This window comes from Odontesthes bonariensis, chromosome 2 (assembly GCF_027942865.1).
Source record: "Odontesthes bonariensis isolate fOdoBon6 chromosome 2, fOdoBon6.hap1, whole genome shotgun sequence".
Lineage (NCBI taxonomy): Eukaryota > Metazoa > Chordata > Actinopteri > Atheriniformes > Atherinopsidae > Odontesthes > Odontesthes bonariensis.
In genome coordinates this window covers 13,801,694-13,818,015 of record NC_134507.1, presented here as the reverse complement: position 1 = coordinate 13,818,015, position 16,322 = coordinate 13,801,694, and the positions used below count along the sequence as shown (strand labels likewise).

General features: G+C 41.1%; 2 protein-coding genes across 2 annotated transcripts; one reads left to right on the top strand and one right to left on the bottom strand.

Annotated features, from left to right (window-relative positions):
* Positions 1-1,808: 1,808 nt before the first annotated feature.
* On the bottom strand, positions 1,809-5,072 carry klhl31 (kelch-like family member 31). Its single transcript, XM_075478098.1, has 3 exons — positions 4,987-5,072; positions 3,073-4,272; positions 1,809-2,983 (listed from the first exon to the last, which is right to left on the bottom strand). Exons 2-3 carry the CDS (start codon positions 4,239-4,241, stop codon positions 2,251-2,253), a joined length of 1,902 nt encoding a protein of 633 aa, XP_075334213.1. The 5' UTR covers positions 4,242-4,272; positions 4,987-5,072; the 3' UTR covers positions 1,809-2,250.
* A 1,740-nt stretch (positions 5,073-6,812) lies between these two features.
* eloal (elongin A, like) lies at positions 6,813-13,637 on the top strand. The gene is made up of 11 exons (XM_075484150.1): positions 6,813-6,890; positions 7,711-7,767; positions 7,866-7,978; positions 8,082-8,946; positions 9,034-9,136; positions 9,208-9,375; positions 9,466-9,563; positions 11,902-12,082; positions 12,636-12,750; positions 13,290-13,372; positions 13,532-13,637. The coding sequence occupies exons 1-11, from the start codon at positions 6,813-6,815 to the stop codon at positions 13,591-13,593; spliced, it is 1,923 nt and encodes a 640-aa protein (XP_075340265.1). The 3' UTR covers positions 13,594-13,637.
* Positions 13,638-16,322: the final 2,685 nt, after the last annotated feature.

Genomic DNA, 16,322 nt, shown 5'->3' with positions numbered 1-16,322 from the left:
GCGAGCTTCAGATTGTCGTGTTGATATGCCAACAAAAACCTGCCATCTCTAAGTGCTTAAATATGTGCAAAACAATGTGAAAACCATGTACGCCCTTTGGCACATCTGATGTAGGATTAAAGGCTGGAATTACTGCATACTTTTAGTGCACACCTTGTGATCCAAATGGCTGGCACAAATGTAGACCTTCAAGTGGCCTCTCTGTTTTTTTCCCAGTTGGTCTACCAACACTGCAGTACACACTGTGCAAACCTTCTTAAAAACAAACCCTCCGGTGGACCCAGAACCTTTCACTATACACCCCCCCCCCCCCCCCCCCCTCCCCTTAAAAAGAATAACAAATCACTAAAAGAGGGTAAAGCATGTATTCATTTTGTGCAACAAATAAATGAAAATATGAGAAACCACAGATACTTTTATGTACTGGCCCGATGTGAGACTTTGAACTATATTTACTCTATTATATGTCCTCTTTAAGGCAAGAGAAAGGAAAACAATCAAAATAAATTATTTCTATGCATTTTGTCAGTTCATGTTATTCTGTGCACTTCTCATTGAATCATATCTGTACAGATTAAAAACGCACAGTAGTACAGTAATTCGGCAGAGATGTTTCAAGGAGATATTTGTTATTTAACAATTTGTCACAAGAAAATCCAGATTACAAGTAAGAATGTGAAGTTTTTCCTTTTCTTTTCTAAAACCTTTTTTAGATGAAAGCCTAGCCAGTTCTCAAATAAGCTTTGTCAGCTTTGTAATGGATCAGTCTGATTAGACTGATGCATTTTATCAGTAAAGCTGTCAAATAAAGCCTGATTTTTGTTCTTACGTTTTTTTTAAGGAGCATGTTGCTCAAAAGGCAAACCCAAGTGATGTTTGCTCTTTTACTTAATAACAAACTTTTTAGGCACAAGTTTAAAGTACTTTAATGTTGGAGGAACGAGCGTGTAAAGCTCACTTTTTTTTTCCAGACTTTCAAAAGTCCAAAGAGAAAAACAGCAAAAAAAAAAAGATTAATGACAATTTCCTTATATTAAACACACAACCCCATTCCAAAGGGAAACTGTTATTTGATAAAAATGACTTTCCCTTTTAATAAAGGGGATTTGTCCTTCTTATAAATTTGCCTTTCTAGTGGGGGATGATGAAATATGAGGTGGGGACCCCGGGCTGACTTAAGCTAGAGGGTTTCATTAAATTTGCAATACATTTCTCTCAAAATTCCCATATTCTTCTAAAGTGGCACACACTGAACCCTCAGCTTTTTTAAAAGCTCTGTCACCAAAATGAATCGTCTTGAAAGATAAACCGCGCGTTGAGATGAATGAATGACAGAGCTCGGAGTAGCTTACACCTCATATCTTTAATTTAAAAACAAACATTAAAATGGAAAGACATGAGCAGTCAGGGAATCCATGGCCTCCGGAAAAAACTCAGGCTCCGAATGTCCTTCCAGTGTCGTTCTTTTCATTTTTCTTTTTTACAAAATTGTGTATTTTTGTCACATCCAAACCCACTCAACCCTTGTCCTCCCCTCATTTTCCCAGCAAAATGTGTTTTGAATCATACTGAGAGTTTTTACAGCCCTCCCACAACATACAACACAAAACCACTGAATGTTGCACATGGTATGCATGTAGAGAAACTGCAGTCCTGCTGTGTGGTGTGTGGAAACACTCCTCACAAGCTCCTACTCCTGCTAGGTGCCACCAACATGTCCTCCAACTCCAGCCTCTTATTCTGTTCGAGTATGAGTCAGAGTAGCTAAAGTCACCCCAGACATGACTGTTAAAAAGTTCAGAACATCGTTTCATTTTGCATTTTTTGTTTAATTATCTTTTTTAAGATTGATCATTTTATTTCAGTTTCAAACAACATTATGTTTGCTGTCGCAAAAAGGCTACAGCAAATAATCCAGCTGAATTGGCCCCAGAAAGAAATTTGTCTAACCATGATTATATTTGTTATTTGCCACTGTTTGTTTGCCTCTTTTATTAACATCATCTAGCATTTATGATGCCATATGCACTTATCAATCAGTCATATTTGTTCAACATATGTTTCACAGCTTCTCAATTCTCCTTGGTTTCAAGTTACCTCTAACAAGAAAATGTACCTCATTTTGCAATCCTTATATGTTTGTTGATTAATTTTTCGTCTACAAAAAAAGCTGGTGTACATTTTGTAGGAGATTACACAACAGACAATCCGGAGACCTAAAGACATGTAAACTACATTACTGGTATCGTCTCATATACTGACTGGTGCGGATGAAGCTGAACTGGCTCTGGACTCTCTTGTTTTCCGTGTGGGTATGGTGACGACGCAGCATGAAATGCCAACTGTAGCTTCTGGCAGCTCATCGTCCTCAGTCCATTCATTGAGGTCAGGGTTGTAAACCTGAATGCATTTCTTGTACTTCTTCTCGCCTTCGTTCCAGCCCCCAAGGAGATAGATCTTGCTGTTCAAAGTGGAAATACCAGCTGTGCTCACGCCTGTGTGAAGAGGCGCACAGTAGCTCCACTGCCCGTTGTGTGGGTTATAAGATTCTGCAACCAGGACGTCTACCCTCTCCCCTCGCCCTCCAAGCTGGCTGCCGCCAATGACATAGGCCCGGTCTCCAATGGTGGCACCGCAGTGCCAGCCTCGAGGCGTGCTCAGACTGCTCTTATCCTGCCAGGTGTCAGTAGACGGGTCATAAGAGCACACTGCCCTGGAGTAGGCGTTATTGATGTAACCCCCTGTTACGAGAATCTTGCCATCAATAACAGAGCTGCCGTGGCAACAGCGGGGCACCTCCATGGGAGCTTTCATCTGCCACTGGTTGGAGGAGGGCACGTAACACTCCATGGAGTCTTGAACACCGTCAGCATTTCGCCCTCCAATGGCAAACAAAAGGCCATTGAAAATGTTAAGGCTGAAGTGGGTGCGCCTTTGGATCATGTTGTTCAAGTGAATCCAAGTGTTGAAGCGGGGGTCATACCTGCAGAGCATGAGAAGGATATTTGGTTATTTTCTAGTCCTACACGAGCCCCTATGACAGATGCTGGATTTAAATGAATTAGCAGGTACCTGCAGAAGTTGCTAACAGCATGTTTCGCCTGGTTCCTCGCATCATTCTGGTCCTCTCCACCTGCCACGTACAGGAAGCCATCCAGGACTGCCACGCATTGATTAAAGCTTTTTGCTGGCATTTCTGTCAACTTATTCCACACGTTATCTTCATCTCTGTAGAGAACATCTTTGCTGAGAGATTTCTCCGTCAAGGCAGGACGTCCACCAACTGTGAGAATCACCTTGAGGCCACCTCGAACCTTTGTTCTGCGTGACTGTAGGATGTTCTGTTGGTATGGTAGCAGATGGTAATTCATGGCATCTACAAGGAGACGGTGGCACTCAGAGTCTTGCATCATTCTTGGCACACTCTGGACATGATTCACCAGGTCCTGGGCAGAGATAGTTCCGAAGCGGATGTGAGTCAGGAGATCTGCCGCGTACTTCAACCTCTTCTCGTCGAAGTCCAGCCACTTCATGGCGATCTGGAAGGCTGTGATCTCTGAGGGGAGATGCAAGGATTCATCTGAGAGGAATTCACTGATCTGCTCATAGGTGAGCTTCAGGAACTGTTCCATCTCAGAAAACTCAATGAAGTTCTCCCGCATGAACTTCTGAGCTGCTCCCTTGGTTTCCTTAAGGTTGTAGGCTTCAGCAATATTGGCCACGTACATGCAGTTCTCCACGCTGAGCTCCTGCATGAGGAAATCACTGCACATCTTCACTAAGGTGTTGATTTGCAGCAACATGGCGGCAGCAATAGTGCTCCCGATGCTGTAGAGTGACAGGGTCAGCTTTCCTGAGTAGGCATACGTGATAGCAGTGGCCAGGCCGACTGGCGAGAGGTCATTCAGGTCAATCTTCTGGAGGGTTGAGTCCTTCTTCAAGATGTTTCTAATGTACTCACTGCAGGAGGCCATGACAACCTTGTGGACATCAAATGACTTTGAACTGGTGGAGACCGTTAGATCACAGAGGAAACTTTCCTGTCTCATAGTGCTTAAACCCTCCAGAAGGTTCGGAGCGTACACAGAATCATTGACTTCAGTTGAGATGCAGCTGAAGCCGTTTCCTCCTTCTATGAGAGTGTTTAACCCGTTAATCTTGTTTATGGGGCTGCTCTCCACCATTATATCATTTATGTCCCCTTTGTTCTTTTTGGTCGTTTTGTTCTTTTTGGGTGCCATGGCTGTAGCAGTGGGACACAGCCCAGACCTTCTGAAATTATACATATGTATGCATGTTAGAGTACGTCAGAAAAGTCCAATACAGCTTGATTAACATAGAAATCAAAGATATATCACACTAGTCAGCCAGATAAATCACAGATGAAGTGTGAAGTGCAGCAAACGGTCATTGAGAGCTTCGAAAACATGCACAACCAGGTGATGCTGAAGTGTGTGAGTACATCTACATGCCCCTCTTTGCATCTGTCACTATTTATCAGCAGCATGTCCAGGAATAGCAACACTGGACAGCTCTCCCATGACGTTCCTTTTATAGACTTTGCGACATGAGCAGCAGGCCTCATGCCCCTCTGACTGTTTGAGTTTAAATTCAAAACTACTTTTTTGTCATTTATTTAATTAATTTTTTCAGTTTTTTTTTTTAAAACAAGCCTGTAGTCAGAAAACATGTTCAAGATAAAAGGGTTTATAACCCCCCCCCCCCAAAAAAAACCCCCAAATGAACAAAATATCCCTTATCAACTTAACCATGAGCTCAGCAGACTTGAGGCTCACTGTTTTCATAGTTATATATAATAACTCATCATAGCAAAAGCTTTTTACAATATATTTAGATGTGAAGCCCATAAAATTGGGAAACATCCCATTTTCTGTTCGGAAATGCAGACCCACTAACTGACCCACGCTGTATTTTCATGGGTAAGCTGACAATCAATCAAAAGCACTGATCAAAAGCACCACTTACCTTAGAAATGAAGTTGAGGCTGGTGAAGAAGGAACTTGCGCCTCCAGTTACTGGAGCAGGAGAGAGAGACCAGCAGTTGCCCCTGCAGAAGGAGACATGCAGTTAACTCCTCCTCTACAGGAGTAAGTGCCAATCAAGTATTGTGCAATGCATGTGGCAGCTTACTTTTCGCTTATCGACACAGCAGTTAGCTATATGCAACCACAGTTGTTATGAGTCACTTATGCTTGACTGATAATCAGTTCTTATTATTTACGGTGTTGATTCCTTTTAATCTATGATTCCCCCCTTGTAATGTTTTTTTTCTGTTCACCTATCAATTCAGCAATACAGTATGTGTATAACACCATCACAGATAATTTCTGTATTTAAATAAACCTCTGTGTATGTGTATATAGTATCTTTTTGTAGCTGTTTTTTCACCAGGCCCTACTGGACATAGTGACTTTCTTGAGTGCATTTTAAATCTATTATCTAGTGTTTTATTTCCAAATATTTTATGTATATTTAAGTCTACAATCAATGTTTATTTACTTTCATCCTTATATTCATGTAGATGAGTACATTGATATTTTCCTGACTCTTCATTGCCTCTGTAAGATGTGAATTTCCCCTCTGGGCGTAAATAGACAGAGTAATACACAGTGTGACTGTAAATCAGCAAGCTGCATATCTTGTGTGTGTGGCAATATTTATGTGAGAGATGATCTGGCCTGAGGCTAATGGAAACCCACCATCGCTCCCGTACCTGACAACCAACACACACGCAGGCACGGCAGATTAACAAGTTGGATGCATTTTGGTTGATTTTCTAATTAGGAAGATGAATAAAATTATGCTGCGCTGAGGCATATAAGCTTAAGACTTTGGTGTTATTTTATTCCCAGCACAATATTCTTTTTGGATAACATATAATGTATTTTATTAGAGTACAATCAAATTCCATCCATAGTAACACTATGGGGCAACGTGCACTCCATCTGTTCAGGAAACAAGCCACACTGAGATACAAAGTTACAGCAAACAGAGCTGGTCTCTTTTCTTTTGTTATTATTATTTTTCTGCTCTGTTGGCTATGGATTTGTGTCTATTTTCTTCCTTTTTGCTTAGATTTTAATAGCTTTTTTGGCCATTTTGTATTTATTTTTCATCTTTTTTTCGTTGCTTCTGTCAATATGCATCTCCTTCCAGTCACTTTGTCTCTTTACAACTCTGTTGAATGGTTTCACTTCTGCTCTTCCTATTTCTCTTTGCTGTTGGCAGCCTTGCTTTGTTACACTCCTAGAGCTCTTTGATTTGTTTTGAGGTTTTTGAGGGTTTGAGCTTGGTTATGTGTCTCTTTGTGGTTGCTTGACTGACTTAGCTGAGATGGGGGCCCCTGACTCCGAGTCTTTGGGCCTGTGCACATTACTCCCTCAAATATCCATTGCCATGCAGAAATATTTTTAAATCAGCACGTCTTGTTCTTGATTTTGATTTGAAGGATTTACAAAAGACTTTCCAGGGTGTACCCTGCCTCTCCAATGCCAGCTGGGGTACTCTCCAGTTGGATTAAGCAGGTATAGAAAATGGATGGATGGATTAAAAAAAAGAAAAAAAAGGCCTTTTGTGTCCTTTCAGAGAAACTGTTTTGGCAACAAAAGATGGGGGCTACTTTTGTCAGCCAATATTTAATATCCACGTTTTACATTATATGTGGGGTTTGTCATTTTTGGAGCAACACACCATCATGTAGTCTCTGTCATCGGTCCCGCCCATTATAATAGTGCCATCAGCGGGCGCGCGCTGCCCGGTGTGCGCAGGCGGCTTGCACGTGAATCACAGTGATGGCCAGCAGCTCTGATGTGGTGAAGAAAATCATGCGGTTCAAACTTCAGCTGTCAGACGCAGCAGAGCCTGCTACGGTAGATACAGTTGAAGTTTTGTGTTCAAGTCTTTGCAGTATCTCCAGTCTGTCTTGTTTTATGTGAAGTGAGAAGTCTTTTATTCTTGTCTCGTCATACTGAAACGCCTTGAACCCCAAACCACCTGTTGTCACCTCTGCCGCCATAAAGCTAAGCTGGCCCATCCGTCCGAAAAATCTGACGGCTGCGAATCTACTTGCTCTGTAGACTTAATTTATACGTGAGCTGCGGCCGAGTGAGAGCTGTTCAGGCAGTTTTACATGGGACGCGTTCTGCTTCTATAGTTGGCAAGCCCCCCCCCCCCAGTTGCTCAATTTATGGCTGTTGTCCATCATCGGTGAAGGTGGGGGCCCTCTGCAGGCAACTGTAGCTCAGTTTGCACGTTGCTATGTGGATAATTATTAGTCATTATGAATCTGAATCGATTTTTAAATGAGGGATTTATTAATACCAAAACCTGGTTTCAGATGTAAAGACACATTCTACATAACACAGCAGCCTGCAGCAGAATTTCCCATTTATAGTTCACAGTAAAAGGAGCAGCGCCTGTGGGTGTGTGAGGATCCCATACATAGCTTCTGCTCTAAATGTATAATCAGCAACTGTGGTGATCCAAAACCAGGACTACCATATTTGGTGTGTCAAGTGTTCTCTAATGTAGCTCACATTTCTGTTGGTTTCTGTCCCAAAGATGCATTAAAAAAAATAAAAATAAATCACAATTAAGCACACCGACAGACTGTTTTAGTGGAAGACAATAAATCCAAAAAACAAGGCTCAGTGTAATTATCCACCGTACTAATGTGTCTCATCTTTCCAGGTTCTAAAAATCTTGCAGAAACTGAAGGGTCTGGATATCACATTTGACATTCTTTCTGTGAGTCTCTGTTTTGCAAAAAGTGCATTTTGTGTAAATATTGTTGCTCATTACTCAACTTTTCCTGATTGCACTAACTAGAGTCGTAAATATAACAGGAAACTGGAATTGGCAAAACGGTTAACTCCTTGCGAAGAAACAAAAAGGCTGGAGAACTCGCCAAATCGCTTGTCAAAGGTTGGAAAAAACTGGTCCCGAAGGAATCCACAAGGTAAAGTGTGTGAGTAGAAGTGTGAAAACAACAAATTCAGCTAAATTTAGTTTTCGAATGTCGCAATTTAACGTCTTTCTCTCAAAATTGTTACTTGAAGCAGCCATGGAGAAGGAAGACTTTTGTCAGAGGGTGCTGTTGTTAAAAATGAAGAAGAGGACCAAAGCAGTTCAGTTGATGAAAGCTTCCCAATTCTGGACGTAAACAATAACTGCTTAACTTCTCATAGCAAGTATCAAGACTCTTCTGATGATGCCCCCCCAGAAGCACAAAATAAGAAAGCCGATTTACAGAAAGCAGTCTGCGAAGGGCGGAAAAGAAAAATCTTACAGAAGAACATTTTGGCAAACAAGTCTAAAATCCAGGACAAAACGGACAACTCTGTTGTATCCAAGAAGAAGATAAACAGCGATACTTTGTTTGGAAACAAAGACTTTGACGGCATTCATCAAAAATCAGGATCCGACTCCAGAGAGAAGTTGAAAGGTGCCTCTGAGAGGGGAAGACTTGGGTCAGAAAGGGAGTCGAACACAAAGTCAAAGCCATCAACAGAATTATCAGCGGAAGACAAACGGTCTTTTTCATCCAGAAACAAACCCTCAAAAAGCTTAAAGGGGACCAAAGATGACCGATCTTCAGGAACGGCGATGAGCTTGGAGGCCCAAAACAGAAAAAGGAAAAAAAAAGATGAGGATGCTGAAAAATACAAGCGGGACTCTGAAAATAAGAATTATTCCAAACACAAAAAGGCCAAAACAAAGCACAAAGGTGTGGAGAGTAACCGTGGCCAGGGTGAGCCTTCCATGTCTTTTGAATCTTGCTTGAACTATGACTTGAATGGTTCGAAGAGAAAAGAGCAAACTGGAGTGAAGAAACCCACCAAAAAAATCAAGAGCGCAGCAAAAGAACAACCAAAAAAGGATGCATCCATGAAACCTGTGATGTCACCTGCTGCCTCTCCAGAGCAGGTATACTTAGCAGTGATTGTAAAAGCTACGCTTTTGGAGACCAAGTCGTTCTTGATTATTATTTGTCAATAATTCCTATATTTGTAGAAGCTTCAGGACTCTTTAATGCACCTGATGGATGTTCCTTTGCCTGCTGCTCTGCCTGAATTGGATAAGCCATCATGTCTTGATTACTACTTTGAAAGAAAAGGTATGCCAACAACTACAGCTCTATTCTTTGAAGTTGTTTTGCTGCTCTCATCATTTTCTTTGGTTTTGAAGTTGAGAAGGAGCCTGATATCTGCGACGTCTCAGAGGAGTCTTCAGTCTTCACCGGTCAGAGACTGAACAAGAAAATGCAAGTGTACTCTGGCGCTAAAACCCTTTTCCTACCAAGTATGATGAGCTTGCATCAACAGTGTGTCCGCACACTCCAGAACAATATAAACTGTGAGTAAGGTGCTGTGGTAAATTTTGCCAAGGCTCTGAGATCTGCTGGTCTGTTGGATTTTAAATTTAGCTGTAGGGATCTCTTCTCAGTGCTTTATGAAACTGGTGGAGTACCGTTTGAACTTCTCGAGCCAGTGCTGGAGAGGTGCAATCCGGAGCAGCTGCTGCGCATTGAGGAATACAACCCAGTAAGAAATGGACATTTTAAAGGGGAAGTTTTTTTTTTTTTTTAATCCTGGACCTTATTTCTGGCATAAAATACGTTCATCTACTCACGATAACTGGTGACAACAACACGGCAGCTCTGAACTAACAGTGCAATAGTACGCTTTCATTCATTCGTCTAAAAGTCTAGGTGAAATAAAGACAGATAACGCCTTATTTAGAGGCTGAATTGTCAATGCCCTCTTCACTCCTGTTATAAGGATATACGCGGATCTCGAGTGATCTAAATGTCGTCCGAAGGACGCCGGCTTTCACCAAACTGTTATTGGTGAGTAGATGAACGTATTTTATGCCAGAAATAAGGTCTAAGGTTTAAAAAAGACAAACTTCCCCTTTAAGAAACTCTTTGTGTCTTCTTCATTGGGTGCACATTGGGTGTCAGTTCTCACCTGCTTCTCTGGTATGAGCACACATTTTTCTAACTTTCCTGGATATTTTTTGAAAAACGTGGGCACTTAGTGATATCAATATATAATCTCAGTGGTGGTGGAGGTGAAACCCGCCATGCATTGTGAGGTGTTTTTCAAAGGCTTTTTAAAAAAAAATTTGTCTTGATATCAGTGGCTTCTGTCTTCTATTTTGGCCAGGTTGTTATACCAGTGGGTTTTCTGATAACTGGTGGGACATTTGTGTCAATGATTTGGACTTTATTCTTCCCATTCAGCTGACTGTTCAGGACCTGCCTTTCTCTGCAAGCACTTTATTGTGGCAGAATTCCTTGCGGCCCCTTCACTGTTGCCATTTGCCTGTGGGACTTTGATGTATTATGTAGCTGTCCTCTGGTACTTCAAGTCCTTAAGTTGTGGTCACTTTGCCACTCTTTGATTTAATTTGGCCACATTTATCTAGTCCGTATGACATTACAATGTGCTTGCCCTATATTCTGGTGAGGTCAATGTCTCACTCAGTCCTGGCATACAGCTTGATGTCATCCATGTAGAGGCGACGACTGATGATGCTTCGGAACCGGTAGCCATAGCTACTTTTTGTGATGATCTGGCTGAGGGGGTTCAGGCTTATGCACAACAGTAGTGGGGACAGAGCTGGCACGTTTGATGCTAACTAGGGCAATTGGTTTTGAATTGGTCTAGATTGTAGAAGGCTCTTAGTTCCACACCTTCCAGTATCCATGTGTGTGACATTGAGCTATTTTTGGAGTCAATCGAGGTAGTGCACATGTTGCATAAAGACAGGTTATTGGCTGTTAGCAGCAGTAACTTGGACCAAAACAAATATTGCCAAAGCTGAAAGTAAAACCTAATGTGGAGCCAGCTCATGGATCTCGCTACCTCGGATAAAACAGACCAGTTTGGACTAAGATCTCATGTGTGTCTCTGTTGGAGTCTTGTTCGACGAATGTGGTTTATAATTTGGAGGAACACTTAGAGCTTTGTTTCCTCTGACAGAGACTTACATGCACAAACATCCTGGCTTTCAAAACAAAGCTCACGGAAAGGAAACGAAAGCACACGCAAAGGGAGGACAGCTGTGTACACTGTAGAATGTAATCCCGCAGCTGTACCTTCATGCAGCAATTAGCTGCTCGCTAGCAACTATTTGCTTGCTAGAGGAGTTAAAACTATTGTTGTGAACCTTTAAGTACAGCTCCGAGTGAGTAACTGCAATTTTGATAAGTAATTTTGCCGCTGATGATGTCCGAAATAGGCCAAACACAATTTCCTGTTTCTGAGAAATTGTCCAAAAACACGAAGATGACGCTACAAAATAAGTAAAATAAATAAAATTCTTCAGTTGGAAGCTGGAACAGTATGTTGCCCAAAAGATAATGCAAAATAATTTTCTATGGATAAATCAGTCCATTTTATTTATTGACTTCAAGGAATACATCGCTTCATAGTGTTGTATTTCAACCAAGAGTTGTTTGACAAGTTTCTTCTGCATTTTTTACCGCCTGCATGTGGCCCTCTTTTCGGCATATCTGGCTGATCGCATCGACTACATACTATTTGTGTCTTGTGGCATGAAATATATAAATTCAGGAATTGCAGATTTTTCTTAGATTCTTGTACCGTCACTTCTGGCTTACAAGAAATCATGCCACATTCATTCTCTTGAACAACCCAACATCCTGACCCCATAGCCCTGCTTTACGTGCTGAAATGTACCATATCTGCAAGAGCTGGTTGTTAATTAGCAGGTTTACTTGCAGTCGCTACTGATTGGTTGGTAGGCAATCTGAAATGCGCCAAAGGGTAAGCTTTCTTAAACTTTGTAGACATTGGATCAGGACTGCTTTTTGTTGATGTTTGAAGGATTTTGAGTGTACAAATTTTTCCACAGATTTACATCGGAGCGACCGACCACTTGTGGGGGAGACACTGCCAGAGAGATTTCAAAGACTTCAAACTTCAGGAATATGAGTCATGGAAAGAGATGTTTATCAGGCTGTCTGAGGAGAGAGAAAAGAAATTCAAAAGACTCACAAAAACTATTGTCTCGGCACAGTCTAAGAAACCAAAGGGTGGGTGCTCTGCAGAAAAAACAAACCGTAAAAGAACAGTTTGAGTTGTTAGAAATATGCTGGATTGATTCCACTTTCACATTCACAAGAGATATTCACACATCCAGTGAATTATTCTGGATAATAAACTTCAGACTCAAAAGCTGAAAGCAATAAAGATGTGTGAGCATTTCCCTTTTTCAGACATTTATCCGTTAAAAATGAAGCTATAACCTGTCTGAAAGAAGATCAATAAGAATACATGTGGCCCAGCTGGAAAGTATTTATCTAAATTATATCAGTTGTGAGCATGCATGAAAACAGAACCGGGATGTGTCCCACAGTTTGCAAACAAACTGCTTCACAGATTGGAAAAAGCCAGACGAGTAAACCACAAAATATCTTTCTGGTTATAAATCCGATGGAATATAAAGTTGGATCATTTAACAGTAAAGTCAAAGTAAAACGATTTTATTTGTCAGAGAACCTGTATGTTTAAGAATCCTGTTTCGTAGTCTCTGCGTTGTTCTGCATGCTGGAGATTTTTTTCTTTTTTTTTTTTTCTTTTCCCTAGGACGGCAGGTGAAGATGGCATTTATTCACACCGTTGCCAAGCCACCGAGAGATGTGCGAATTCAGCAGGAAATTCATGGAACTGCTGTTCAGCAGCCTCATCAGCCCAAGTGCAGGTGGGTGTCAGTCTCCTAAATACAGAGTAATCGCGAAAAGGATTCTTTTGTCAGCGCGCAATTAGTTTATTCAATTTGATTCATTATATGTCCATTTTATCTCTGTTGAATAATGACCATAAAGACGATAATATGAGCCAGTCAGGGGCAATGAGGTGCTTTTTTTTTTCTTTTTCTTTTAATCTTTGGCAAAACATGAGCACCTGGTTCTTCCACATAACTCTTTAATTACACAGCGATCACTCACACAACTGCAGCTCGTCAGTGTCATAACCTCTCAGACACTCATGTGATACCGGTGGGTAAAATGCTTTTTGGGTAGGCTCAGACAAATGCAGGAATCTGAGCAATGTGCTGGATAAACTGGTTTAGTTCTGGTTACGGAACACACGGGGCTTCTTTTGTTGTCAACTTTTACAACAGCTGCTTTACTCCAACGCTGTTGGACACGCACACTCATTTTGTCATTGAACTGCGTGCGCATATTTCTAAGAATTCTGTTGATCAAATGTGATGTTGATCATTTTGCCTGTTTCCAGTATCAAGCCTCAGGACAACCAACTGAGGTCCAGCAGTGTCAGTTCTGGGGGTAGCAGCGCGCAAGACCCTCGCAAAAAAACAAGTGAGCTGAGTGGTGGTCATGGTTTTAGATGATTTTGGCTTTCCCAAAACTGGTCTCTTCAGATATTAAGTCATTTGTTACAGCTTGAACAATCGCACAAACTGAAGTAACTCCGGTGCAGTAATCCAGATGCCTTAACATTTTCTCTTCTTCTCACAGGAGTTGCCCCAATGATGGCAAAGTCTTTAAAGGCATTTAAGAAACAGCTGGGACGCAGATAAACACTATTTGATGTTGCAATTCAGTGTGTCCACATGCAAAATATGTAGCTAATTATTCATTAACTTTGGACAGCATTAGGCCTATTTTCTCTCTTAGTCTCTGTTTGTCTAAATGTATTGACATTAAGGCAATTGCCATGTTTTTTCTGTTAGTTCTCCTCACTATTAAATGAAGAGTGAAGTCAGCAATTTCACTTTGTTTCATGTTTTGTCTCTCAGCCTGTTTCAACGGAACAAGGTCAATCAGTGGGTCATTTGATGGGATGTGGCTCCCTCTGGAGGGTGTTTGTCTTCCTGTTAATCTTTCTTACAAAACACTTTACAGGACATAACATTTCAGATAATCCCGGTAAATGCCACTGTTTTTATGGGAATTTGTGATGACATTTCTCTGAGCTTATCTGGTGCTTTGTCGAACTAAAACTTGTATTGCGATGGGGTTAAGTTTCCCAAAGCAAATGGTTTCTGTGACTCATCAGCGGTACTTTTAGCTGAAGTTGTTTGTTCAAGGCAAACACTGAGAGCATGCCAGCAAATTGTTTCATCTAATGAACTCCGATGGCGATGTCTTTTATAAACAAAGGCGTCTGCTGTCAGACGCTGCTTGAAGATCCTTCATGTCTGTTTCTGTCTTTTGGATGTGCTCAAAAAAAAAAAAGAAAAAAATCCTCCAGCTTCCTGCACCATCTGTGGCAGGTAGGAGAAGTAGTTTGTAGTTCCTTGTTGAGGTGTGGATTTATATGCTGTGTAGGACCACAAAGAGCTTTACTTCTTGATCTATTATCAAATCTGGTCACCTGACAGTGACCATTTTATCACTTGCTAATTCCCTGAAAGCTGCACCAACCTTGGAGAGATGGTGATAATATAACATGACCTGATTATGTCTACCAGAGTGCTTCAGTACTGCTGGGTGGGGCCGGTGCTGACCTTTGACCTGGAAGAATCCCACTGTGAAATTTCTAAAGGATATCTAGGTTGGATGGGTTTTCATCAGCTGAAATGGAGGCTATGTCTTTTTTTGTGTCTATACAACTTTGAATAAGTCTAAAAAGACTTCCACATGATTTATTTATCAGTTCTTGAGTTGCAGACAGAAAGTAAAGGGGTGGTGGGACTTATTATCAGAGCACCTGTTGTTGAAGCGCCTATAGTCAGAAATTCCTGTAAGGAAATCCACAAACATTCCACAGGTGAAGCTTTTCCACACAAAAAAATGGGCTGAAATTCCTCCAAGCTGATGTTAAGGACTGATCTGACAGTTGGCGGAAACCTTGAACTGCATTATTTTCACATGCTGGGGTCACAAAATAGAAAAAGCAAATGCTCAGTTATTTTTGCAACCCACAGACCTGTCAATTTTGAATATTTTTTCTGATTAATTACCAAGAACCCCCCCCCCCCCCCCCCCCCCCTTATCCAGCTTTAGGACTTGGAAATATAGATGATTCTACTAGGGTTCACAAAGTTTCAGACACTGCTGTAAAAATATCCTGTGATTATGAGAAATGCTTTGATCTCAAATCTAATAAACAAAACACCAAATTCACTATGAAGTTAACATTATTTTGATGGGCACTGTGTGAGAAAGTGGCAATACTGCAGTGTAGAAATACACAGTTAAAACTGGCGGAGTTGTCATTATTTCTGATTATTTACAGTACTGTGCAAACAAAATGATGAAAGTTCAAGTGGAGCTAATATCAAAAAGTACATATTGTCAGGTTTTTATAGAGTAAGCTAGATAATCACTATACATTACTTTGCAGAAGTCATGAACCAGACCGAATTTATTTATATTTTGCTTCCAAGAAGCCAGATTGTTCTTGTAATCTTTTAAAGAGGTCTTGAGCAACAGTTCTCCAGGCTCTCTGAAGGTCTTTTAAAGGTTTTCTTTGGACATTGGCTGCTTTTTAAAACCGATTTTCAGCCCAGTCCTCGTACGGGACCACTTTCAGAGGAGTGCCTGGTGTGTTTGCTTGTTCTCTGAACGCTGACCTAGAAAGCGTTCATGCATAAGAAGGCACCAAACTCAAGGGATGAACCAGCGTGATTGCTTCTACGTCTACCCGGCAGTATATGAAGAAATGAGTTGTGACTTCAGACTTTTTGCACAGCACGTGTGCATCCATTTGATGCAAGGGTTTACCTAATCATGGCTGTGATATTATAGGGGTGGAATAAGTAAGAATAAAAGGGATATATAATAATAATAATAATAATAATAATAAACTTTATTTCACAGACTCAAGGTCCAGATAAGAATATGCAGTACATTAAAAAGACATTAAAAGACATACAACCCACTCCCACACCCACAGAGACAATCATTTCATAAAAATCGGATTGGGATAGGCCCACATACAATTGGCTTTTCCAGTATTTCCAGATGATTCCGTTTCTTGATAGATTTAATCTACACATAAATTTATACACAAGGCTCCTCATTAGAGCCTGAAATATGGGCACGTTTGCAGTGACAAAGAGAGCAACTATTTCAGAATTGTAGCTTACATAAGGGAGAAACTCTTTTAATCTCTGTGCGTCCACCATAGACAGAGGCAGTTATGACATTTTTAAATATAGATTTAGCTTGAGAGTTTTTTTTATTTTATTATGTGCGTCCTCTCTCAGTTGGTTGCCCCCTCCTGCTTTGTGCCCTATCATGGCGGCGGTCCTGTGCGGGACGGCACTATCCAGAGGAGGGACCGGAGGGAGGGAGGAGCAGC